We start from the raw sequence: 25,929 nt of genomic DNA, 5'->3' as shown, positions 1-25,929 counted from the left end.
CCAATATATTGTCATCTTGATATTTTTAAAAATTTATCTTAATTTATTTTTGTTAAATTATATTTTGTACCAATTGTTCGGGCTGTCTTTGAACTTTTTAAGTCGATTAAATCATATCTAGTCAATCCCAAATATTTTTTTGTTTGCTAGAAAAAAGCATTAGTAACTCTTGAATATTTTTTTTTTATTAAAAAAATTAATCTAACCAATAACATATTGTGGGATGTTGATATGGTGCTTTTCTATTAAATTTTGTTGTGATCATTGTATTTAAACTATTAAATTAAAAATAAACCAATAAACATACATAATTTTAATATTTATTAAAAATGGTGCCTACTTAGCTATTAATTATTTTTTTCTTTAATCAAATCTAGATCATCAAATTTAAAATGTACATACCATAGTCACTTACGAGAGGCAAGAAAATCATCAACGATAATTACTTTGAAAGCACATACCTCGCCAAAGCATTTAATCATAGTGTTTTTATTTTATTTTCACCGAGGCTACGGATATAGACAGTTTCTTAGCTAAATTCTTTTACTAGATGCTAAAAATTCATCACATGCATAACAAAGTGATGAAGTCGGATCATCGGTGTTGTGGCGTGCGCGGATAAAATGGCAGAGCAGACTCTAAATTAAACGGTTTTGAGATCAATGAAAAAAAAAAAAACTATAATTTTGAAGGAGTATACATTATTTGGGTCTAACATATTCACTAAATTTACATTGTTTTGGGTTTGTTTGAACCTAAATATTTTAGATTTGAAGTGTTCATTAAACCTATATTATCTTAAATGTAGCTTGTTATTATCATGATAAATTTATATTATTTTAAGAACTTTTTAATTTATAAAAATTTAAGTGAGAATTACACACTCATCATATTCAAATGTCAATGAGTAAAATAATTTTTAGGAAAAAGTCTTATTCTCTCTAGCATCGCTCTCTTATTTTTTAGCTTAACCATAAAAAGTCCAAGGAGAGTTTTGGCCGGCTATCTAGCAATGTTTTAATCAAGAAATGCATTTTATTTTCTTGTTGTTTAGTAGTAGTTGTTGTGAATTGTGAAAGATGCGATGTACTCCATATTCATTTGAAAGGAAAAGATGCAATGTGTGTTGGAGCCTTGATGATAATTCAATTTTTATCACGTTCAAAAGGGAACATGCAGAGTCATGTCCTACTGTAATATCGCTAGCTAGTGTTTTCTCCTTATATAAAAAATTATTATAACTTAGGGGATTAATTTGTACTTTAAATCCTTTTCGTGTAATTGGTACCAAAGTTTCAACAACCTTGCATTTATTTTTTAATTGAGAAATACATTGAAAGTGCAGGAAATGATTTGGACTATTCTCTCCATTCTTGTTCTATGGGAACGCCATTGAAGGCTGCAGAAGCACACAAGCTCTTGTTTGTATGCTGCACTTACCCATTCATCTTCCTAAGATTTCTGGGTTACAAGCGTTGGGCTGCAAGCCAGTCCATAGTCCAGAAATCTTTCTGACGCATGGAAGCTCTGAGTGATGTTTTTGTCGATAAATCCAAAGTTTTGGTGTTTGATAGTCAATTTGAGGGCCTTGATAGCTCTACCTTCTTCAATTAGAATCCTTCAAAAGATATGGTTGAAAAGGAGGCCGATTTGTAAAAGAATTGTTCTCTTTTCAACCCTCAAAAGTTACAGCCTTTCCTAAAAATCAACTAGATATTTTTACAATTGAAAAGTGTTTCATAAAAAGATGGATTTTTTTTATTTCAATTTTTTTTTTTAAATCAACTAGCAGAGCAATGTCACCTTCGGCACAAATTGGCAGCATTTCAGCCTTACATGAGACAAACGCACATATCTATCTGTCCAAAGACCACCGAACTGCCACTACAATTGGCGAGTCCGTGGCCTTTTCAACGTTCTTTCTTTTTGAAACAACATGCTTGTCGGTGTCCATTGCCATAAAAGTACTAAAAATATGACCTCAAAATGATCAGATAAAATTTCTACACTTAATTCTGGCAAGTTGAAACGATAACCATAGGAGAAGTGGCTGAAAACAGAAACTACTAGGAGAACGGATCTCAAGATCCATTTGGTCCCAAATAATACAGGGATAAGAAGATTACTTGCATCAACCAGTAAGCGAACAAAATCCATGCTCACACAGGTTTTGATAACTTCATTGCATTACTTGTTTGTGATTTTATTTATTAGATTTGTCGCCAAGATGTCCAAGAACAATGGATATGACTTGGTCATTGTGATATGTCCCGGATGAAGGCATTAATGTCAATCTCAGAAGTTCCACCTTCAGCAATTGCATGTTCACATACTTGTTGAAGTTCTCTTGATCTTCTCCTCATTTCTTTGACTTCAGCTCTTTCTAAATCCATAAATTTCTGCACAAGCCCTGCAATTTCCTCTCTTGCCACCAAAGTTTTGGCTACAACCTCTTTCTTCATTCTCCAACCTATCTTCCAATCCTCCACAATTACCTTACTATGAGTCAGTTGGTCAGCAAATATAGGGAAGGTAAGAAAAGGCACCCCAGCAAAAATACCTTCTTTAACAGAATTCCACCCGCAATGTGTCCAAAATCCCCCCACAGAAGAATGGCACAACACTTTCAACTGGTCACACCATGGTTCTACCAACCCCATACCACCACAAACCTGTCTCAACCTATAAGTTTTATCGCGTACCACCCACAAGAATCGGACACCACTATCACACAAACCAGCTGCAATCTCATCCATTTGTGCACTTGAAACTGCAACATGGCTTCCCAAAGACACATAAAGAACTGAACTTTCAGGTTGGCAATCTAGCCATTGTAGAATGTTGAGTTCATTGTTATTGCTACTTGAAGAAGAATTGTCTCTAAGTTTCAAGTCAGGCATGGCAGGACCAATGGTATAAACGGGAATTGAAATTTCATATTTTAAAGCCTTTATAACTTGAGATTCAAGCTCATAAATTGACGGAAGTAAGAGGTACCGTGCTTTAGGAATCCACGAAATCAGGTCCAAGGTTCGGTGAAGTGTATATTGGTTGCTTGAAAATATGAAGGATGGGAGATCCAGTAGACGTAATGGAGAAACTCCGGGGATGTAATCCACTATTTCATTACCCTTTTCTGTACCCAAATAGAGAAGTAGGCATACAGCAAGCAAGTTATCAGTATTTTGCATTTCTTCTGGACTTGTAGAATAATTGAACAGAAAAGAATTTATAAACTCTTAGCCATTATGTAATGCTCTGTATCAATTGAAGCTTTTCTATTCATTCACTACATGTATCATTTGTGGCTAATGTAACCGACGGATTTAGACAGAGAGTCCATTATATATACAGCAAATTTGACATGCTAAAGCAGTACATTTATTATCTCTACAATAAAAATAATTCACATGCTAACATAATATAAATCCATTTACAATTACTAGGCAACGAGGATCTCAGAAATTTTGCTAAGATATTATATGTATTATAATGGCAGTGGAATAATTCTTGCTGAAACTAAATTATAACCCTTCTCTGAAAAGAGGAAAGAAAGCTAGAATTGACCTTACCTGACAAGTCCACGGGGAAGTGTCCATGTTGTGCAAGAAGATCAAGATGATAAAACACAGAAAACACTGTCGAAGACATGGGAAAAAATGAAGCCACCGGAATATTCCTTCGATTCCCGACACCAATCGCCCAAAACAGGAAAGCATCGGTCACTATAAGAGTAGGCCTCAAAGGCTGATGAAAACTATCAAGAAGCTCCTCAAATGGAGTCTCCATCTTAGTCAAGACAGCTTCAATGAATCCAATTGGATCAGCGTTGCGGACCAGCTCTGATGGAATAACGTTGGGTATGGAGCCAAATTGGAGGTTACTGGGGCTGCTGTTAGAATTGGAGCTAATGAAGCCAAGCCATTCTTCAGTGACTACAAAGGTTATCAGAGTGTCTGGTTTTTTTGATGCAATTATGTTGCAGAAGTTCATCAAGGGGTTTACGTGGCCTCGACCTGGATAAGGTATGGCCATTACGTGGCAGCTATAGGTTGGTTTAACGGTAACAGCATCCATGTCTGAAACAAGGCAAGGATCCTTGGCTGTGAATTTCCAAGCTTGTAGAAGAAAGGAGTAGGTTATTTGGGAAGCGTTAGATGACGACAGTGCCCCCTCTTAAGAGATGGTGGAGTGGACACAGGGATATTTCCAACGTCATCGAGTCTGAGTCATCCGAAGAAAAGTCTCAGTTGCTTTTAGTGGAAAAGGGTAAAATTGATGCCTTTCCATGGAAAACAGAACGATTATAGCCAGCCATCCATCATCATATGCATCACTGTGTAAAGATTACCCAACATTTTCTTTGAAAGATCAATTTAACTCTCAATGGAACATGAAGAAGAGGACCAAATTAGATGTCAAAAAGAAAAGAAATACTACATATATTTACTGTCTCAACTCTCTATGAACTCTATTTGTGCGTGGAAATCGAAGTACAGTGTCAATGTCTCAAGTCAAGTTTAAACGAGCCAATCTCGTTCAATAGGGTAAGCACAGGCATGCAATAAACTGACATTGCTACGCTCCCTAACAGATTCATTCATGAACTTCTTTCTCATTCTTCGTGTTCTCCCTTTATTACGCATTTGAGTAATCTTGCAAGTTGCGACCAAATTCGTAATTGGAGTGGACATTTAGTTTTAGACAACAAGGAGCAAAGCCAAGAAGTTTAGCCACAAGGAAGCAGCAAGAATATTTTGTTCAGCTTAATATGGCTGTGGCATGATATGCCTTTGATGATGGCTTCAATGTTAGATTCGAAGTTCCTTCTTGTGCAATTGCGTGCTGACATGTCCTGAAGCTCTCTTGCTTTTCTCCTCATCTCTTTCCCTTTATTGCTTTTCAAATTCATGAAGTCCTGCTATTTCATGTTTTCTAACCAAGCTTTCTGCTCCTGATTTTTCCTGCATCTTGTAACCAGCCTTCCTTCCAATCTTAATTTTGAATTGGAGCTACCGGGAATGTAAGAAAACGAACACCTGAATAAATGCCTTCTTGAACAGAATTCCATCCACAAAGTGACAAAAATTCTCCTACAGAAGAATAGCACAACACCCTTAATTGGTCACACCAGGGAGGGCACTTTTAGTCTCAAGTTACCTCAATTACTTTCAATTCAGAAGTTTCGCTACGTGCCACCAACAAGAACCGAACACCACTTAACGGAAATCAACTGTGAATTCATCCGTTTGAGTACTGGAAACTGAAAGAATGCTCCATAAAGAGAAGTATAAAACGGTTTTACTAGTTTGGCTATTTAACAATCTGAAGTAATCGAAGCTGTTGTTCGCTGTAACAGAGAACGAAAACTTTGTCCTTAAAATGTCAATGGCTCGAGGTTCAAGTTCATAGATTGTAGGGAATAATAGATGTTGTGCTTGATGCACGAATGAGAAAGCTCCAATAGCTCTGTCCAGAAAGTATTGGCTCCAGGAGAAGAAGATAGCTTCTTCAGATTCATCATAGACAAAATACTGATACAGTGATTTAGTAGTTTAGATATTAAACATACACAATCCTGGTATTCATCCATGAAAAATATTTGGCAAAGATAATATACCATCTGCTCTCTTCAACTGTTTAAGTAAGATACAGTAAACCATTATCTTTTGATTTTCCATAAGTAAAGAAAAGAATTAAGTTCCAGACAACACACATTTGATACAGCATTATAAGCATTTTGATCATTATCTTTTTTCCTAAACCAGATTTACCGTCTCGCTGTGATATTATCAGAGTACGTAAAACAACCAAGATGAAAGCATTCTATTGCTCAGAAATGATAAATAAAGCTAAAACGTAAATATGATGATCTAACTGGAATTGGTCATTCAGCTGTATAGACCAAGAAGCCCCTTTCTATATTCTAACTTGCATGTAACAGCACAATTGAGAAATTTCAAGCAGTTCGTTCTGAATTCTGCATTTGAATCTTCCGTTTATATGTTTTTCCACGTACTTTGTGGTACATACCCTGCACATTGGTGATTCTGATGTATTTGCGAAAATGATGATAAGTAACAGGCTCAAATAGATTTTGCTTGCTGCATTGTGCTTTCGTTTAGATAATTACCAAAGCAAATTTAATTCAAATGACTTGTAAATGAATTTCCAGTTAACATTTATTCCAGATAACAAATGGCACATGCTTCAAGTATTCATTCATTCATAGTTTTATACCCAAAAAAAAAAAAAATATTCATTCATAGTTGAAAGAAACTAAGAACATGACAAATGACCAATGCTGATTTCCCTGATGAAGGATTTGATGTTGGTTTCAGATGATCCATCTTTGGAGATTGCTTGTTGGCAAATCTCCTGAAATCCTTTCACTCTCCTCCTCATCTCTTTTCCTTCATTGCTATCCAAATCCATAAAATCCCGCACAAGCCTCCAATTTCCTCCCTTCTCACAAGATTTTCAACCCTATACTCTTTCTCCACTCTCCAGCCAACCTTCCAGTCCTCCACGATTAACTTGCTGTTTGGGCGTTGATCTGCAGAAATTGGGCAAGTGAGGAAAGGAACACCTGCAAAACCACCTTCTCGAACAGAGTTCCACCCACAATGCGTCCAAAATCCTCCTACAGATGGATGGCACAACACCCTCAGCTGGTCACACCAGGGCACTACTAATCCCTTATCACCGCAAACCTCTTTCAACCTAGAAGTTTCTCCACGAGCCACCCATAAGTATCGAACACCACTATCATGCAAACCGCCTGCAATTTCATCCATTTGGGAACTGGAAAATGAAAGAAAGCTCCCCATGGAAATGTACAGAATGGATTTACTAGGTTGGTCATCTAACCATCTCAAGTAGTCAACGTCCCAAAACGCAGTAATCGTATGAGATCCATCTTCAAGTTTCGAGTACGGTATTGAAGGACCAACAGTATAGACAGGAAAGGAGAATCCTGCTTTTATAGCATCAATGGCCTGGGGTTCGAGCTCATAGATGGAAGGGAATAAAAGATATTGTTCTTTAGGCACCCATGAGAATACCTCCACAATCCGACCCAGCATGTATGGGTTGCTCCCATTAATGAATGAAGGGAAATCCACCAGACTTGTTGAAGAAACTCCTGGAATGTAGTCCGCACATTCATATCCTCTCTCTAAACCTCACACACAAAGGAAACAAAACATGAAGCAAATCCCATTAAATCTCTGCATCTGGATCCATAACTAATTATAGCAATGCACAATCTTTCAGCAATGCAAATATGATCGTAGATTCATCTTTCATTCTCTCCTTTTCTTTTTGCTGGTATTTTTACTTGTTCCAATACTGTGGATTAAAAGAAATGTTAATGCCATTCAATCATATAGTTTGAAAAGCTGCCCAGTACAAGAGTCAATCAGGTTACTGGGCCATTGGTACAAATCAAACCGCATTATCACTTGAGAAAAAAATTAAATATATAAAATGTTTTGAAAGAACAATAATATTAAAAACTACAGATATATAAAGACACTGCTAAAATAGCAACAGTATTACAGACTGAAATTGTTAAAACAACATGAGTGATTTTAAATTTCCATGTCTTCAGTAGATTACCATTCGTCAAAGTACTGGAAAAGGAGTGGTGACCTCCATGAAGCTTAAGCTTTGAACCAGTTGAATATTTCAAATCATGGCATATCTTTTGAGAGTTCTAATTCCATGAAAATTAGGCGAAGATCTTCGATAGTAGCTCCAACGTAATGTCCTAAACACATTTGATCATAGTTTGACTTATAAAATAGTAATGATGGATGATGGCAAATATTCAATCTACCTGCTGAAAACCTATATGAAATTTTTTTAGAAAAAGAAAATAGTGAAATATGAAGATAGATCCATTATAGGACTTTTAGTTCTATCATTTTTCCATGTTCATTTTTGAGAAAATTGACAAGAGATGGGATTGTGAAGCTGTTCTCACCTAACAAATCCACTAAGAATTGTCCATTTTCCCTGAGAAGATCCAACTAATGAAACATTAAAAACACATTAACTGACATAGACCAAAATGAGGCCACCGGAATATTCTTCCGATTCCCGACCCTGACAGCCCAGAGCAGAAATGTATCAGCTATTATGACAGCCGGCGGCTGCACAAGATGATCCAAAAATCGCTCAAACGGAGCTTCCATATTTGTCATGACCGCTTCAATGAACTCTAGCATGTTGCTAGCACGAACTAGCTCAGACGGGACAACATTGGGAATAGTGCTGAAGCTTATTTGATCAGGCTTAGGATCAGAACCGATGAGACTTAGCCACTCTTCAGTGACTACAAAAGTAATACGGATGTCATCTTTTCTTCTAACAAGTGACTTGCATAGTTCCATCATGGGGTTGATGTGGCCTCGACCTGGATAGGGCATCGCCACCACGTGACACCCGGCGGCTGCTTCCCTGTAAATGTATCCCATCTCTGATGAAAATGGATGGTCAATTTGGTGGACGCTTGACAGTAGGGTTTGAGCCCGTTATATTCACAAAGAGGGGCACTTGGACCTGTTCTCCATGAAATGAATACAATAATCAGGCTAATAAAAAATAAACGACCAATTGTTTCGTAGGGGACCATTTTTTTTGTTGATGTTGCTTTCCAAACTAGTTTGACGAATTCTAGAATAGAAAGACAAAACAACTCAGCATTAGTTCTCCTAGCTTAAAGAATCTTCCTCCTGTCAAGGTTCTATGACCTTTAACTTCTTTCTTAGTTTGATGAATTCTTTCTTGTTTTGAAGGTAGTATAGTTTTCTGTCAAATGGTTTCGAAACAATGGTGGGTTGATTGTTTTCCCTTTCCTTTCTTCCAGTTTGTTTTTGGTCAAGCAATTGAGATCGAGGAGATAAAAATAGAACAAAGGTTGCCATGCATTGAAGTAAATGGTCCATTGTCTCTTGCATTATGCAGGAAGTTGCCAGTTTGATCGATGGTTAACTCTATAGAATATAGATTTGAGAGGGGGCACAATGGTCCTTTACTTATGTGGCGGCTGTCTTTGAACTCTTACTTTTTGTATCGACTGAATTTTTTTTTTTATATATAATTTGTGTTTGAAATTTGAATTGTATAATTTTAAATTAATTTAATTTTAAATTTAAATTGAAATTATGTTTATTAAATTAATATTTTAAATTTTATATATATATAACCTCATACATTAAAAGACTCTAAATCTAAAATATATCATTCTAATTAAAAAAAACAAAACATCATCTGGAACGGAATTGACAACGGAGTGTTGAGTTGCAGTATGTAGCACACATCAATCCTAAGTTCCTAGCTATGTCAGGACAACTTAGGCTGCCAAGGCTGATTGTAAGGGGAAAAAATCACAAGGAAATAGCAACCGGGGAATACAAATATTATTTAGCTAGAAGACAATAAATGGGATTATGTGATTTGCGCGCGCGACTGATTCTTTTTTTTTTTTTTTTGGTTTAACGTGGTGTTCGAGTCAACTTGCATGTATCTCGACTAATCTCACGGGTCCTAAAGTTAACAACCATGTAAGTCTGCAGTTGTCATTATATGAGTAATCTAAGACTCGAACCTAAAACCACAAAAAAAAAACAAATCTTTTGGTCAAAAACTCTTACCACTATATCACTACCTTCTGATTTTTGCGCGTGACTGATTCTTGTTATTATGGTTTCTTATGCTGAGCTGAATAACATTGCTGGAGAGAGCAAATAAAGGTCATAATATTCACAATATTCATCAATGAAAATTCACTTCATTTTCATCTTTTTTGTGTTTTTCAGAACGTGGAGAAGAACGTGTGGACTACATTCCTGGAATTCCTCCAACACGTTTAGTAGATTTTCCTACAGTATTCCATGGAACTGGTGGACAAACCTTGTCCCGAGCTTTAGAGCCCGTTTCACTGGCGTCGGAAGCTCAGTATCTTCTTTTCACTTCTGTCTATGAGCTTGAAGCCCAATTCATTGACGCTTTAAAGTTGAAGTTACCTTTCCCTGTCTACCCTGTTGGCCCTCCTCTACCTTATTTCGAACCCAAAGACTACACTTCAGTTATTAGCAGCAATCACGATATCCCTGGCAACATTGAATGGCTAAATTCCCAACCTAAAGGTTCTGTGCTGTATGTTTCAATGGGAAGTTTCCTTTCAGTTTCAAGTTCCCAATTGAATGAAATTCTTGCTGTGGTTCATAATAGCGGCATTCGGTTCTTGTGGGTGTCACGAGGGGAAACAACTCTTTTTAAAGATGGTTGTGGTGATATGGGGCAAGTAGTGCCATGGTGTGACCAATTGAGGGTGTTGCTACATCCTGCTATTGGTGGTTTTTGGACACATTGTGGGTGGAATTCCACTCTAGAAGCTGTTTTTGCTGGAGTTCCAATGCTTACTTCTCCTATATTTTGGGATCAAATTCCAGACAGAAAAATAATTGTGGAAGACTGGGAGATAGGGTGGAGAGTGAAGCGAGAGCTTGGAAGTGAAAATTTGGTGACACGGGAAGAAATTGAAAGCTTGTGAAAAGTTTTATGGATGCAGAGAACAGTGAGGTGAAAGAAACAAGGAAGAGAGCTAAAGAACTTCAAGAGACTTGCAGTGCAGCAATTGCAAAGGGTGGATCATCGGGCACCAACCTTGATTCTTTCATCAGAGACATTTCACAAGGCCAGGCCAAGTGAGCAGATTGATTATGAATTAAGTAGTGTTATTGAATAATAATTGCTAGCTGATTTAGGGTCTGCGACGATGCGTTTTCAGAAATGATTGTGAATTTGAAACTCTTCTTTACGAAATCTGCATTATAATATCGAAGTCTTTAAGCAGAATACGTTGATCAGACATTTATAGGCTCTGTGGATACCAATTTAGCCCCCATCATTTGCAAAAACGCAGAAGGACAATGGCAATATAATCACAATTTACGTTAATTCCGTGACCACTTGTATTTACGTAATCCAATCTCTTCGCTCTCGGTATATAAATCCAGAGCATAAATAAATGTATGCTGGTGAGATGTTAGTTTCTTGGTGCATAAATCCAACAAGACAAGGACAAGAACATGCAACAACTTTAGCCTCGTTAAAAGACATCTGCGAGTGGTTTGTGTATTTTTATTTGAATAGAGCATTGATCCAATGGCTGGGAGGATTAACATGTCACGCTTCCTGAATTACGCGGGCAACACACAGATAAAACAGAAATGTCAAAATCAAATCAAGTGGTGATATTTTCATCTTCTAAATCTCTTTTAACTGCACATCATATGCGAGTCCTTGTCTTGCTAGCCTTTGATTGCTTCCGTTCTACTACAAATTATGGACAGAGAACACCTTCCGTTCAATTCATTCTAGATATACAGATGAACTCTAACATGGACGCCGTTGACCAGCGATCAACAACCAACTGCCATGTGTTAGCAGTGCCCTATCCCGGCAGAGGCCATGTCAACCCCATGAAGAATCTCTGCAAGTTACTATCTTCAAAGAAACATGATATTCTCTTCACTTTTGTTGTTACTGAAGAGTGGCTTGGATTCCTTGGCTCTGATACTAAACCCAGCAACATTAGATTTGCCTCGATACCAAATGTCATCCCTTCTGAACTAGTCCGAGGAGCTGATTTTCCTGGATTCTTTGAGGCTGTGATGACAAAGATGGAAGGTCCATTTGAGCGGCTACTTGATCAGCTTGACCCGCCAGTGACTACTATCATAGCCGATGCTGCGTTACTGTTAGTTGATTGTTTTAGGACTGCAATGTGTCTAAAGTATCAGAAATTATTTTATGCTTTCATTCTGTTTTTAGTTTGTCCTAGTCTTTAGGAAGTGGTTAGTTTGTTGGCACACGTTGCTGTTCATGGCACACGTTGATGTTCATGGCTTAATTCTCGGTTTCAGTTTTTTTCTCTGTTTCTATTTAATGTAAGCTTGCTGCATAATAATATTTGAATTCCCAGTTTGTATTCCCTTATCTACTATTTCTATCTTTCTCCCTTCTCCATATCCATAAACTTCTACCTCTGTTATACTCCTTTCTTTCTTTAAAACTAACAAATTGGTATCAGAGCTTTTATTGTTCTTAAGGGATCTGTGTGTGACTTTGACGTATCATGGAAGCTGAAACAAGTTTCTCCTCAATTGCTCCGCCAGTGTTCAATGGTGACAACTACCAAATTTGGGTAGTACGCATGGAGACATATTTGGAAGCTTTGGATCTTTGGGAAGCAGTGGATGAAGACTATGATGTTCCTGTACTTCCAAACAATCCCACCATGACACAGATCAAAACTCACAAGGAGATGAAGACGAAGAAGTCAAAGGCCAAAGCATGCTTGTTTGCTGCGGTGTCAACAACAATCTTTACAAGAATAATGTCCCGTAAGACAGCCAAGTCTATATGGGATTACCTGAAGGAAGAATATGCAGGAGACGAAAGGATAAGAGGAATGCAGGTTTTAAATTTGATACGGGATTTCGAGTTGCAAAAAATGAAGGAATCTGAAACAATTAAAGAGTATTCAGATAGACTTCTTGGAATTGCAAATAAAATCAGGCTACTCGGGTCTGAATTTAGTGATTCAAGGATTGTGGAAAAAATCCTTGTCACAGTACCTGAAAGGTATGAAGCGACAGTTACCACCTTGAAAAATACCAAGGATCTGTCAAAAATTTCCTTGGCAGAATTACTTAATTCCCTACAGGCGCAAGAGCAGAGACGACATATGAGGCAAGAGGTCAACACTGAAGGAGCTTTATTTGCAAAACATCACGGAGCTTACAGAAACAAGAGGAAAGAGAAGAAAGGCCAAGAGGGAAATTCTTTTGCTTCTGTTTTGAATAACAACAGCAGCAGCAAAAAAGGAAGCTTCAAGGGTAAATATCCTCCTTGCCATCACTGTAAAAAAGAAGGTCACCCTCCATTCAAATGTTGGAGGAGACCTGATGCAAAATGTTCAAAATGCAATCAAATGGGACATGAAGCAGTAATCTGTAAGGGAAGAGCTCAGCAGCATGAAGTTGATGCCCAAGTTGCAGAACAAGAGGATGAAGATCAGCTTTTTGTAGCATCCTGCTTTGCAAGTAGTAGTTCGACTGAAAGTTGGTTAATTGACAGTGGTTGTACCAATCACATGACCAATGACAAGAAACTCTTCAGAGATTTGAGGCCAACTGATATTACTAAAGTCAAAATTGGCAATGGTGATCACATCTCTGTCAAAGGAAGAGGGACAATCACCATAACCAGCACAGCAGGCACAAAAACAATTTCTGATGTTCTCTATGTACAAGAAATTAATCAAAATTTGTTGAGCGTAGGCCAATTGATTGAAAAAGGCTTTAAAGTGATCTTTGAAGATGGTTTCTGTCACATCCTGGATGCTAACAGTGAGGAAATTCTCAATGTGAGAATGAAAGGAAAAAGTTTTTCGTTTGATCCTATCAAAGAAGAACTTGCTGCATTCTCCATGAAAGCTTGCAACACAGAGATATGGCACAAGCGACTTGGTCATTGTCACTTACAAAGGATGCAACTTATGCAGGAAAGGGAACTCACAGTTGGCTTACCAACCTTTGGAGATCACTTACCGAATTGTCATGCTTGTCAATACGGTAAACAAAATAGGAGACCATTCCCAAAGTCATCCTGGAGAGCCACTCACAAGTTGCAACTAATCCACACAGATGTATCAGGTCCTCAAAGAACTGAATCATTAGCAGGTAGTCGATATTACATTGCTTTTATTGATGATTTTTCAAGAATGTGCTGGATTTTTTTCTTGAAATTCAAGTCAGAAGTAGCTGGAGTCTTCTGGAAGTTCAAGAAGATGGTAGAAAATCAAAGTGGCTGCAAAATTCAAGCTGTAAGGTCAGATAATGGAAAGGAGTATACTTCAGCAGAATTTGATATGTTTTGTGAAGAAGCTGGCATTGAACACCAGCTTACTGCTCCTTACACTCCGCAGCAAAACGAAGTAAGTGAAAGGAGAAGTAGATACATAATGGAGATGGCCAGATGCATGCTACATGACAAGGAGTTACCCAAATATTTTTGGGCTGAAGCGGCCAGTACTGCTGTTTTCTTACAGAACAGATTATCCACCAAAGCATTGAAGGATAAAACTCCATTTGAGGCATGGTATGACTATAAACCTTCACTCAATTTTCTTAGAGTGTTTAGTTGCTTGTGTTTCTCTCACATTCCACAGGTTAAGCGGGATAAACTTGATAAAAAGTCAGAACCAGGCATCTTTGTTGGGTACAGCTCTTCCTCAAAGGCATATAAGGTTTATCAACCTCAGACAGGGAAGATAATTGTCAGTAGAGATGTGTTCTTCAATGAAGAAGAGAAATGGAATTGGGAACAGACAAAAGAGACATCCACAAGCAAGCAAAAATCAAGTCTAACCTCCCAAACAAGAGAAGAGCAAGCATCAGAACAGTGGCAAGAAGAATTGGAAGATGATCTTCCAATTCGTGGAACAAGACCGCTCCATGATATCTATCAGCGATGCAATGTGGCCATTTGTGAACCTGCTGGTTATGAAGAGGCTATTAAAGATCCAAAATGGCAGAAGGTGATGGAGGAGGAGCTGTCAATGATAAAAAAGAACAAGACTTGGGAGCTAGTTGACAGGCCAAAGGATAGAAAGATTATTGGAGTAAAATGGGTGTTTAGAACCAAGCTCAATGCTGATGGTTCCATCAACAAACACAAAGCCAGGCTTGTTGTTAAGGGATATGCTCAAGTCTTTGGAGTTGATTACTCGGATACATTTGCCCCTGTTGCTAGATTGGATACTATTCGGCTTGTGCTAGCTATAGCAGCTCAAAATGGGTGGAAGGTGTTTCAACTAGATGTAAAATCTGCTTTTTAAAATGGTATTTTGCAGGAGGAAATCTATGTTGAACAGCCCGAGGGATTCATGGAACAAGGTGAAGAGGAGAAGGTCTACTTGCTTAAGAAGGCTCTATATGGGTTGAAACAAGCACCTAGAGCATGGTATAGCAAGATAGATGAGCATCTGTCAAGCCTAGGATTTCAGAAAAGTTTGTCAGAGGCTACTCTTTATGTGAAATGTAAAGGAGACAATCTGCTTATAGTCTCTCTTTACGTTGATGATCTTTTGATCACAGGTGACAATGCCAAGCTTGTTGAAGAGTTCAAAAGGGAAATGATGAAAATTTTTGAAATGACAGACCTTGGACTCATGGCATACTTTCTGGGAATGGAGATCAAACAGTTAGAAAATGAAGTTTTCATCTGTCAAAAGAAATATGCCAAGGAAATTCTCAAGAAGTTTCATATGGAGGACTGTAAGGCAATGGCTACTCCAATGAATCCAAAAGAGAGCTTAAGTAAAGAGGACGGCACAGACAAAGTTGAAGAAGGCTATTTCAGAAGCATGATTGGTTGCCTAATGTACCTAACAGCAACCAGGCCAGATATTCTTTTTGCTGTAAGCATTCTCTCTCGTTACATGCATTGTGCTAGTGAAGTGCATCTTAAAGCTGCAAAAAGAGTCATTAGATATATCAAAGGAACTATTGATTTTGGTGTAAAATTCAAGTACTGTCAAAACTTCAAGTTGCTGGGATTTTCTGACAGTGATTGGGGTGGATCAGTGGATGACATGAAGAGTACATCTGGGTACTGTTTTAGCCTAGGATCAGGAGTTTTCTCATGGAGTTCCAAGAAGCAAGAGACTGTAGCACAGTCTACTGCCGAGGCTGAATTTATTGCTGCTACAGCAGCAGTGAATCAAGCTTTGTGGCTGAGGAAGTTGTTCTGTGATTTACATTTGAAGCAACAAAATGATACAGAGGTGTTTGTGGACAATCAGGCAGCAATTGCAATCTCCCACAATCCAGTTTTTCATGGAAAAACCAAGCATTTCAAGATCAAATTTTTCTTTTTAAGGGAAGTGCAGAAGGAAGGAGAAGTGAGCCTCATTTATTGCAAATCTGAAGATCAGCTCGCAGACATTTTTACAAAACCTTTGCCAGCAAACAAGTTTGAACCTCTTAGGCAAAGACTTGGAGTTTGCAGCTCCTAAATCATGGAGGAGTGTTAGTTGATTGTTTTAGGACTGCAACGTGTCTAAAGTATCAGAAATTATTTTATGCTTTCATTCTGTTTTTAGTTTGTCCTAGTCTTTAGGAAGTGGTTAGTTTGTTGGCACACGTTGCTGTTCATGGCACACGTTGATGTTCATGGCTTAATTCTCGGTTTCAGTTTTTTTCTCTGTTTCTATTTAATGTAAGCTTGCTGCATAATAATATTTGAATTCCCAGTTTGTATTCCCTTATCTACTATTTCTATCTTTCTCCCTTCTCCATATCCATAAACTTCTACCTCTGTTATACTCCTTTCTTTCTTTAAAACTAACAGTTACGATGGGCAATCACCATTGCAAACAAGAGAAATATTCCAGTGGCCGCACTTTGCACATTGTCAGCAACCGTATTTTCAATATTGTATCATTTTGCTCACATAAAAGACCTGCAAAAGCTAGCCAATTTGTTAGGTACTATTAGTGTGATTTCTTAACATAAATTGCTCCCCTCTTGTCTCTTCCCATGCTGATTTTTCCCTCATCGGACTAAAATGAAGGACATCTATATATTCTTGCTTGCATTCAAAATTGATATTTTATTCCTTTTGAGACTTGACGAATAGAAATCACTGATGGAAATTGGTGTATGTTTGCCTATATTTAGATGATGGAGAAGAGATTGTGGACAGCATTCAAGGAATTTCTTCAAAGCATGTATTAGACCTTCGAACAATCTTCAATGGAGGCGAGGCACGAGTTATGCAGCTTAATTTGGAAAGCATTTCATGGGTGCCAAGAGCACAATATCTTCTAATCAACTCCGTCTACGAGCTTGAATCCCAAGCCCTCGACGCACTAAAAGCAAAATTACATTTACCAATCTATCCAGTTGGTCCTTCCATACCTTACTTTGAACTTAAGGACAACTATTGGTTCACTGCAGGTTCTGATAGCACAACTATTTCCAATGGCTGGATTCCCAACCTACAGGCTCTGTTTTGTATGTATCATTAGGAAGTTTCTTTTCAATTTCCAGCAAGCAAATGGATGAAATTGCTTCTGTAGGGGGATTTTGGACACATTGTGGGTGGAATTCGAGTCTTGAAGCTGTTTTTTCAGGGATTCCAATGCTTGCACTCCCATTATTTTTCGATCAGGTTCCCAATAGTAAGTAGATTGTTGAAAACTGGAGAATTGGGTGGAAAATGAAGAAAGATGAGGGGACTAAAATTTTGGTTAAAGGAGAGGAATTACAGCGCTTGTGCAAAGGTTTATGGATACGGAGAACAGTGAGGGGAAGGATATGAGAAGAAGAGCGCAAATGCTTCAGCAACTGTGCGGGCAAGCAATAGCAAAAGACGGATCTTCTGATAAAAACCTTGATGCTTTTATCAGAGATATTTCATAAAATTCCTGATGCTTGCAACTTGTAGATATTTCAGAAGCCTGTTTAAGCAGCTTAATGTAATTGAAGTCTGCTAGATTTCATGATTTGAAGCTTGTATCAATTGGCTTTTCATGGAGTTCACAAGTATCTGAAACACTACTCATTTAGATGTAAACTGCAAATGCATCAGAGATCTGTCGACCGTTTTGACAATTTCTTTGACTGGGCAGATTATCATTCTTAGACTGAATAGCATCAGCATTTGTTTCTTTCTTTTTTTGGTACAGATCAGCATTTCTTTTAATCAACAGGATTGGAGCAAGTAACATACTAGCAAAAAGAAATAGAAAGAATGGAAGATGAATCTAAGATCATATTTGCATTCCTGAAAGATGACATGTTGTTATATTTTATGGATCCAGATGCAGAAATTTAATGGGATTCGCTTTATGCTATGCTTCCTTCGTGTGAGGTTTAGAGAGAGGACATGAACGTGTGGACTGCATTCCAGGAGTTCCTTCCTTCATTACTGGGAGCAACCCATGCATATTGAGTCAGGCAGTGGCGATTTTCTCATTGAGCAACACAAACATGATTTTCTAGTGCCCAAATGGATGAAATTGCTGGCGGTTTGCATAATAATGGTGTTCGATACTTGTGGGTTGCTCGAGGAGACACTTCTAGGTTGAAAGAGGATGAAAGCCCATTTCGATATTGCGGACTCTGTTATCATCCATGTCTTTTCACTAGGGCCCAGAGAGAGTTCAGGCCCACACCAATGACAATGGCCTGCCACAGTCCCCTTTCTTTTGGCATCGCAGGACCACTCATGCAAGAGACAAAACATAATAGCGGGATTAGAAATTAAATTGATTATGGTTTAAAGTATTTTTAAAAAATTATATATTAAATTAATATTTTTTATTTTTAAAATTTTATTTTTAATATCAATATATTAAAATATAGTATAAAAATATAAAAAAATAAAATTTTAATTTTAAAAAAACTCAATTTTAACCGTGTTACTATACTTACCCTTAAATAAGAAAAAGTTCCCGCAAAATATCAGAGACATCACCAGCTAATTTCTTTTCCTTTTTCAAAAAAGAAATCTCATGTCACTAAGAAAATATTAATAGTTATGTATTTATTTTTTGGTTTTAATAATCAAAGTATTCTCCGACTATACTGTTTATATTTATGATATATTTTAAACAATGAAAAGTAAACTAATTGATCAGATTCTTGAATTTTAAGAAAGCTACTAACACCGTGAAACTAGACCTCGATAACATTTTAGGTTTTATTTGAAAGTGTGGTTATTGTTATTTTTAAAAGTATTTTTTATTTAAAAATATATCAAAATAATATTTTTTTTATTTTTAAAAAATTATTTTCTATACCAATCTACTAAAATCATCTAAAAACACCTAAAAATATTAATTTAAAATTAAAAAATTCAATTTTTTTAAAAAATATTTTTAAAACATAAAAATAAAAACGCCTAACACTGGGACAAGAGAAAAAATTCATTGGGCGTAACTATATATTTCTGTTTAGATCGAGGTTCAGAGTTTTTATATTTTTTTCATATCCTAAATTTACAGCCATTCCTTACGAGAGGGGGGTATTACACTACAAGGTCGATGTTGATATACCAAACGCTAATGTTCAAACAACGAGTACAACAAACAAAATGATGCCGTGTCAACAAAAATAAAATTGAATGGTGCAAGATAGAGTAATTTTATGGTGTTCATGAGTAATTATAGTTATTGAACTTGAATTGAGTACATGTTTAGATTTTTAAATCTTAGAAGATTCTTTTTTTTTTGAAACAATACACGTAAAATGTGAATGCAAACTGAAAAAAAATTGAAGTGTAGTATTTCATATAAAATTAAAAAATAATTAATATGGATGTATGCTAAGTATTTGTTTGGCTTAGCATAAAATAGTTAAGAACCAGTGTTTTCAAGTCAATTTGATTATTTTTTTGAGTTAGTATTCAAGTTTTGTTTGAATGGTTACTTTTTTGTTGAGGAATTTTTAGCCTAATAAATTGTTTGACAAACACATTCTTAAATATATTTTGACATTATCTTTTGAATAAAAATGATTTTTTATCAAATAGACCCCAAATAAATTCAATTTTTTTTTAGAAAATTCAAGGACCAATTTAAAAATTCTTATGGGTCCTTCACATGTTTTTTAAGCAATTTAATATTATGGTTGTAGACTTATACAATAAAATAATGATCTAGTATTAAAAATACATGCTTTTCATCAAAATGTCAAAAATATACAAAAATATATGTTTTATTTGGTGTACATATAATCAAGTCTTTCAAAAATTAAAAAATCATATTTTTGGCTAAAAATATATAAAAAGTACATGTTATGATTTAACATTTTTTTTATATACATAAAAATTCAAAAAATATCTTTGTAAGCATTTTTTGAACTTAATAACTAGTTTATTAAATCCACAAGAATTTAATAAATATTTCAAAAATTATATTTTTTAAATTAATGGTCAACATTTCAATATAGATATTGGACCTAAAAGTAGACTAATATTTAAATACCAAGAATTTATTAAAAAAATCTCATATTTTTTGAGATATTCACCAATTTAACTGGGAATATTTTTTACTATGATATACGGGTTGTAAAAATTTCTTTTATCTTCCAAAATAGATGAACTCTCTTAGAGCACTTGTATGATTTTTTTTCTTACAAGAGTTTATTCAAGTATACTAGCTCATAATAAATTTAAAATACTAGATTTATTCATTAAACATGAATCTTTATTTAAAATCATAAACAAACTATTGGTTAAGAATCCATCAATATTTTAAAGCTATACAAGGACAATACAATTCAGCTTCCCTCATATAAAAATACATTAAAAATATTAATACATTTTCTAATTATAACCAATCTTTTGCCCTAAATTTTTATATAAAATCAGTTCACTTGAATCTTCTATTTATCCTGAACTATACAAGTAAATAGCAAGCCTTAGATCCTCATATCCCACTACACCGCATGTGCACATGCAACAAATAAAATATCATTATAAATAAAATATTATTGATTACTCTGACCACTATAAAATTTTCAATTGAAGATTTCCTGAGCTGAAATACATCGTGGCACTCCATAAAACAACAAAAGACGTTAATAAATAGGTCCCATAAAAGTTGGAAAAGCCAAAGCCCTAAAATAAGAAATTTAAAAATAATTAGTAATGAAACGAGCAGAGAGAAGGACCACCGGAAGTATTTGGCATTATTGAACAGTTACATTATATATATATATATATATATATATATATATTTGTAAATATATTAAAATAATTTTTTTAATATTAATACATCAAAACAATTAAAAAACATAAAAAATTTAAAAAAAATTTTAAAAAAAGGGACGCCAGGCGCTAAACAAACAGGCACAAGTTTGATTGGTGGATATTATAAAAATAAATCACTTAATATGCCAGATGTAGACCATACTATGGTATGAACAGTAGCTCAATCATACATTATGGGATTTACAAGAGAAATGCCCAGAAAGTCTAGATAAATTTACTTAACAGATATTTTTGAATTATGGGAGTTAGAGATATTTTTCATTTGAGACAAACTGAAAGCATGAGCAGCAGAAAGTCAGATATCTCTTCAGATATTTCCAGTTATCTTCTTAGGAAACTCTCTTCACAAATCGACCCTGCAACCAGAAAATATAGAGCACATGCTATAATCCAAACTCGAATAAAATATGTGAAAAATAATCAAATCGGAAATCGGGTCTATCTAGAAATTCTTAAAATTCTTTTCTTTTCTTTTCTTCTTAAAGAAGAGAACAAACCTTGAGTCTGGGCCTTTTATCAGCATTGAGTTTGCGAACTTGATATCTTATCTTCTTAGAGAACAGTCTGGTCTGGCGCTTCTCTTTGTATCTAAGCACACTCGCTTCCCTTCTTCTCCTATCTTCTTCCATCACCGGCACCTCTCCCTTCTGAATATTATTTTCCACGTTAGTTTCACAGCTAAATCACACACCAGTCAAATTAACATATGCTAATCAAGTGCCCAGAAAGAAAGAAGAAAATCAACTTTGAATGTTCATCTAAGAAAATGAAAGCTAAAATCAAAACACCTAAGCTTAAAATCATAGCAATTGAATTAATATATACATGTGTAGATGATAGGTTTTCTATTTTCAAGATCCAATTCAGCAAGAAAGGGGAGAGTGAAATGACAAAGGTGAAGAAAAATAATTAAGTTTGTTGAGCACTAACATAATAGCAAGTGCTTTCCATGGAAAGAGAGTAATGATCATCGGCCAAAAGTGACCCACGATCAGACCATGCATCCAAGACCTCTTGATAATTCAAGTTCAAGTTCAAAGACACTCTCTTCTCATCTCCATCCCAAAATCCAAGGCTCTCTTCCTTTATAACCTTACCAGTACTATAATGGCCGTCTTCAAACTCAAAGAAACTGCTTCTGCTATCATCAAACCTAAACATTTCTGATCCTTCTTCATCTTCAACAGCTGGATAGTCCTCCGAGTCCATAAAATCCCAACCAAGTAGACCATCCATGTTATCACTTGACAGCCTTTCATCATCTTCAATTCCCAAGATCCCTTCCAATTCATCCATAGCATCAATATCTCCATTGGCATGTGCTTCTTCTTTGGTGTTGGAGAATTGAGTAACAACGATATCTGGCACCGCTTGCTCTTCCTCTTTTGGGTTTTTTAAGAAAGAGTTGCACCTCATCCTATCTCTCTTTCTTTTGTGAATATTACTCTTTTTTCCTAATGTGCTATGAACGCGTGGCGGGTTTGAATACTATAAGAGAGTTGAGAAGAGAAGAGTTGGTGTGAGTAATAGAAAAAAAAATTATATAAATAAATTCTGATCCCACATGGAATCTTATATTCTCTTTCTATTGGTTGCTTCATTGCCTACTTTGTTGTGATAGGCCAATATACTCCACCTTGGAGGATTGTGGGGGCCATGGAAACTTTTTTTTTCTTCCTGTGCACGGGGGACCAAAAATAGAAAATACCAATGACATGTCGAGTGTTCTAAACACTTCAAGATGGTGTGACTTATTGATTGGTTAATCAAATTCAGTACCTCACTCTTTTCTTCAGAATAATTATTGTTGGTATGGATTAATTTTTTTATGGTTTTGAATTATTTTGATATATTAATATTAAAAATAAATTTTTAAAGAATAAAAATTTTTTTTTAATATATTAAAAAATATACTTTAAAAAACAATTGTTACAATCTCAAATATTATCTAAATTAACTTAACATGACATAAAAATAATTATTTTTTTAATTTTAATATAGTGATTGATACATATGTATCCTAGAATTGTCTGAGTTTTTTAATGAATTAAAATTTTTAAAAAAAAATTAAAACTTTGATGTTTTGATAAAAAAAAAAAAATTTAAAAATGATTTTTTATTTAAATAAAAATTAGTTTCTGATTTAATATACTTATGAATTTTGATTTTTATTAAAATAAAAAAATATAATATTTAAAAAAAATCATATGAAATGAAATATCTATTTGTCATGTATGGTAATGGAGTGCAAAGTATTTTTCAAAATTTAAAATATATTAAATAAGATTTTTTAAATTTAAATTTTATTTTTAATACCCTGTATTAAAATAATTAAAAAATATTTTAAAAATATTAATTTAATAGTTTTTTAAAATGAAAAAAAAAAAACAGATTGAACGTATTATCAAAGACATGATTGGTTGTTTGACGTACTGACTTCTCCATCTTAGCTACTAGGTAATTGATGTTTTTAATGATGGCCGGGTCCTGCAATAATTTGATTTAGTAGTTATAAATTTGCAGCTTGATGGGCGATTGCCTTGCCTAACTATTGGTTTTTTTTTTTTTAATTGGCTCCGCCTCCACGTTCTCTCAGCCTCTTCGCCTTCAATGAGTAAATATTGTAACGTTCAAATCAATACCCACATGGATGCTATCTCTATATAAACACCCAACCATGATCAATCTCCACACCACCTTCGAAATGGCTTTTAATCTCATGCTCTTTCTCTTGGTTGCTTTCTCTGCATGCTGCAGCTTGGACTGCAACAAGGCCACGGCCACCGCCACGGCCCGGCCATTAGCCTCAGCCTCGAACCTTACGGTTCGCTTGAAATTAGATGAAGAGTCATCGAGTTGCTGGGACTCTTTGGTTCAGCTCCAAGCATGCACAGGGGAGATCATTCTTTTTTTCCTCAACGGAGAGACTCAACTAGGCCATAGCTGTTGCCAGGCTCTGCATACAATCGGTGAACATTGCTGGCCTGACATGATTGATACGCTCGGGTTTACGACTGAAGAGGGCCAGATACTTGAAGGCTACTGCGATAAAGCTGCCGCTTCCAAAGATCCATATGCACCATCTGTAACTAATGCTGTTCCAGAGCAACCTTTGCTTCCTTGATTAGTTGTGATTGGCTAGCTGCTGATAATAGCTTGCAGCAGCAATTATAATAATAATATAATAATAACAAATAAAAAAACGAATAGTTACGCTCTTTGCATTCGAAATATATAGAAATGTTGGTTTCTTACAAGTAAAGCTCTACTTTTATATTTAGTGCTGTGTTTTGTCCATTTAGTTTTTTTTTACAAATTCCGAATAATACGTACATTTTACAATGATTTTGGCTATATGTCAATACATAAATTCATTTTGTGTTAGTGCTGTTTTTGAAATCTTTTTTATTTATTTCAAATTAATTTTTATTTATTTTCAAATCATTTTAATGTGTTAATATAAAAATTATTTTAATTTATTTATAATTAAAAAAAATAAAAATAATTATTATCAGAATAATTTCTCACTTCTTAACATTTACATGGTTTTTTTTTTATAGACAATTTACACAGAAATGAGGCTAAAAATGAATCAATGAAGGAATTCATGAAAACGAGCCGTTAGAAAAATGAGATTCTTCAATATCATTGGACCCAATTAAGATCACTATCCCGTAACTTGTAATATCTTTAAAGTTTTTACTGAAAACACTTTTCATTAATTATTTGTATGAAAAGGTTAATGCTAGATGGACTCTAACTGAATCTCAGTTGCTTAATAAGCCCAAGATCGGCCCAGATCGGATAAGAAGATGCCAGCCCAGGGTTGGATGCAGGCACGCCTAGACATATATATCCACTCCAACCCAACCCAAGGTATAAAAAAAGGTAAATAAATAAATAAATAAAAAGTACCCGCAAGGAGACGAAATAACAACAATGATGCCCACCGAAAAACTGAACCTGTCCCCGACATGCCTCCTAAAAGAGGGGCCCAAGTCATTTTGGTAACTAGCTGACGATTCCTGTCTGTCATTGAACTCCAATCTCAATCGTCGGTCCTCTCCTCCATTTGTGAAGAGATAGTCTTTCCAGATTTGAGGTTCAGTGTAATAATTTATTTTAAATGGAAATGTACGATCCACCTTTCTCTTCAACTAATAATAATAATAATATCGACTATATCCTAGGGATTCCATTTTTTTTTTATTTATTCATTAGAGAGTTTTAGCTGGGTGCGTTAACAAAATTATTTGTCCTTATTTCTTGTTTATTTTCATATTGTAAGGAGGAGTGATCTTTTACGAAGCACAGCCATTAAAAAAAAAATAGAAGGATCTTTCCATTCTGAGGATTCGTCTCCAACCAACCCCTGACTCAATGTCACCGAGCTAACTCGAAAGAATACCAGGCTGACTAAGAAATTAATAAAAAAAAAGAAAAAAAGAAACAGTCAAACAAGCCATTGTTTAGATTATTTTTCCGGCACCGCACGCAGACATGATTTAGCAATCCAACTAACCCCGATGACCATATAAATCGCTGCAAAAACCAGGGGAAATGCTACGTCCTAAAAGCTTATTCGAGCTAGCAACGCTCTTATGAAAAATTCAACATGGGAAAGGTCATTTTCACAAAAGCAAAATTGATAAGCATTTTCCAATGAGGGACATGTTAAATTAACCGCTTCTATATTTGACTTTAAGAAATCTTGCACATAGAATACTCGTACCCTATTTGAAGCTATTTCTAAACCTTCGCTCAGATATATACAAACGCAGGGGAAAAGTTGCTGCGCAGTTAGAATAATATTTAAAACTGTGATTTTCTTCTTACAAACTTTAAAGCTAATATTAAAATGGGTTTTTCAAGATTCTTGTCACAAGAACAGTGCACTTCTGAGTTGCTCTGTAGCCCCCATCTCACGTGATAAGATTGAAACAAAGGATGTATGTTATTATTTAGAGATTGGAACAACACAACCATAATTATATGCATGTTATTAAGATGCCAGGATGCGTTAACGTGCTCTGTTAATTAAGCCAGCGGCCTGTCATGAGCTAGCAAGCTAGC

The 25,929-nt window shown here is 35.5% G+C and overlaps 3 protein-coding genes and 3 pseudogenes across 4 annotated transcripts; 3 read left to right on the top strand and 3 right to left on the bottom strand.

The window, feature by feature from the left end:
- Window positions 1–1,953: 1,953 nt before the first annotated feature.
- Window positions 1,954–4,280, bottom strand: LOC118027612 (UDP-glycosyltransferase 87A1). 2 transcript variants are annotated; one of them, XM_073411291.1, is made up of 3 exons: window positions 3,573–4,280; window positions 2,561–3,136; window positions 1,954–2,474 (listed from the first exon to the last, which is right to left on the bottom strand). In XM_073411291.1, exons 1-3 carry the CDS (start codon window positions 4,075–4,077, stop codon window positions 2,374–2,376), a joined length of 1,182 nt encoding a protein of 393 aa, XP_073267392.1. In that variant the 5' UTR covers window positions 4,078–4,280; the 3' UTR covers window positions 1,954–2,373. The 2 variants fall into 2 exon arrangements, with proteins under 2 accessions (XP_073267392.1, XP_073267391.1); XM_073411290.1 differs by having other exon boundaries at window positions 1,954–3,136; window positions 3,573–4,273.
- A 1,877-nt stretch (window positions 4,281–6,157) lies between these two features.
- LOC118027537 (UDP-glycosyltransferase 87A1-like) lies at window positions 6,158–8,989 on the bottom strand (annotated as a pseudogene).
- Window positions 8,492–10,719, top strand: LOC118027538 (UDP-glycosyltransferase 87A2-like; annotated as a pseudogene).
- A 626-nt stretch (window positions 10,720–11,345) lies between these two features.
- On the top strand, window positions 11,346–17,501 carry LOC118027544 (UDP-glycosyltransferase 87A2-like; annotated as a pseudogene).
- A 3,427-nt stretch (window positions 17,502–20,928) lies between these two features.
- LOC118027545 (zinc finger protein CONSTANS-LIKE 16) lies at window positions 20,929–22,354 on the bottom strand. Its single transcript, XM_035030919.2, has 3 exons — window positions 21,787–22,354; window positions 21,354–21,503; window positions 20,929–21,212 (listed from the first exon to the last, which is right to left on the bottom strand). The coding sequence occupies exons 1-3, from the start codon at window positions 22,270–22,272 to the stop codon at window positions 21,186–21,188; spliced, it is 663 nt and encodes a 220-aa protein (XP_034886810.1). The 5' UTR covers window positions 22,273–22,354; the 3' UTR covers window positions 20,929–21,185.
- A 1,206-nt stretch (window positions 22,355–23,560) lies between these two features.
- LOC118027546 (egg cell-secreted protein 1.1) lies at window positions 23,561–23,980 on the top strand. Its single transcript, XM_035030920.2, has one exon. It carries the CDS (start codon window positions 23,561–23,563, stop codon window positions 23,978–23,980), a length of 420 nt encoding a protein of 139 aa, XP_034886811.2.
- The last annotated feature ends 1,949 nt before the right edge of the window (window positions 23,981–25,929 follow it).

This window comes from Populus alba, chromosome 9 (assembly GCF_005239225.2).
Source record: "Populus alba chromosome 9, ASM523922v2, whole genome shotgun sequence".
Taxonomy (NCBI): domain Eukaryota; kingdom Viridiplantae; phylum Streptophyta; class Magnoliopsida; order Malpighiales; family Salicaceae; genus Populus; species Populus alba.
The sequence above is the reverse complement of the archived record's forward strand: the minus strand, read 5'-3'. Positions and strand labels throughout refer to the sequence as shown.

Bases quoted from the DNA above. Each gene is read 5' to 3' on its own strand.
- LOC118027546 (XM_035030920.2), top strand. From the start codon at position 23,561: ATGGCTTTTAATCTCATGCTCTTTCTCTTGGTTGCTTTCTCTGCATGC.
- LOC118027612 (XM_073411290.1), bottom strand. From the start codon at position 4,077: ATGGATGCTGTTACCGTTAAACCAACCTATAGCTGCCACGTAATGGCC. The intron at 3,137-3,572 runs GTAAGGTCAATT...ATTTGGGTACAG, and splicing joins CTTCCCCGTGGACTTGTCAG to AAAAGGGTAATGAAATAGTG.
- LOC118027545 (XM_035030919.2), bottom strand. From the start codon at position 22,272: ATGAGGTGCAACTCTTTCTTAAAAAACCCAAAAGAGGAAGAGCAAGCG. The intron at 21,504-21,786 runs GTTAGTGCTCAA...AATAATATTCAG, and splicing joins TGGAAAGCACTTGCTATTAT to AAGGGAGAGGTGCCGGTGAT. The intron at 21,213-21,353 runs GTTTGTTCTCTT...TTCTGGTTGCAG, and splicing joins ATAAAAGGCCCAGACTCAAG to GGTCGATTTGTGAAGAGAGT.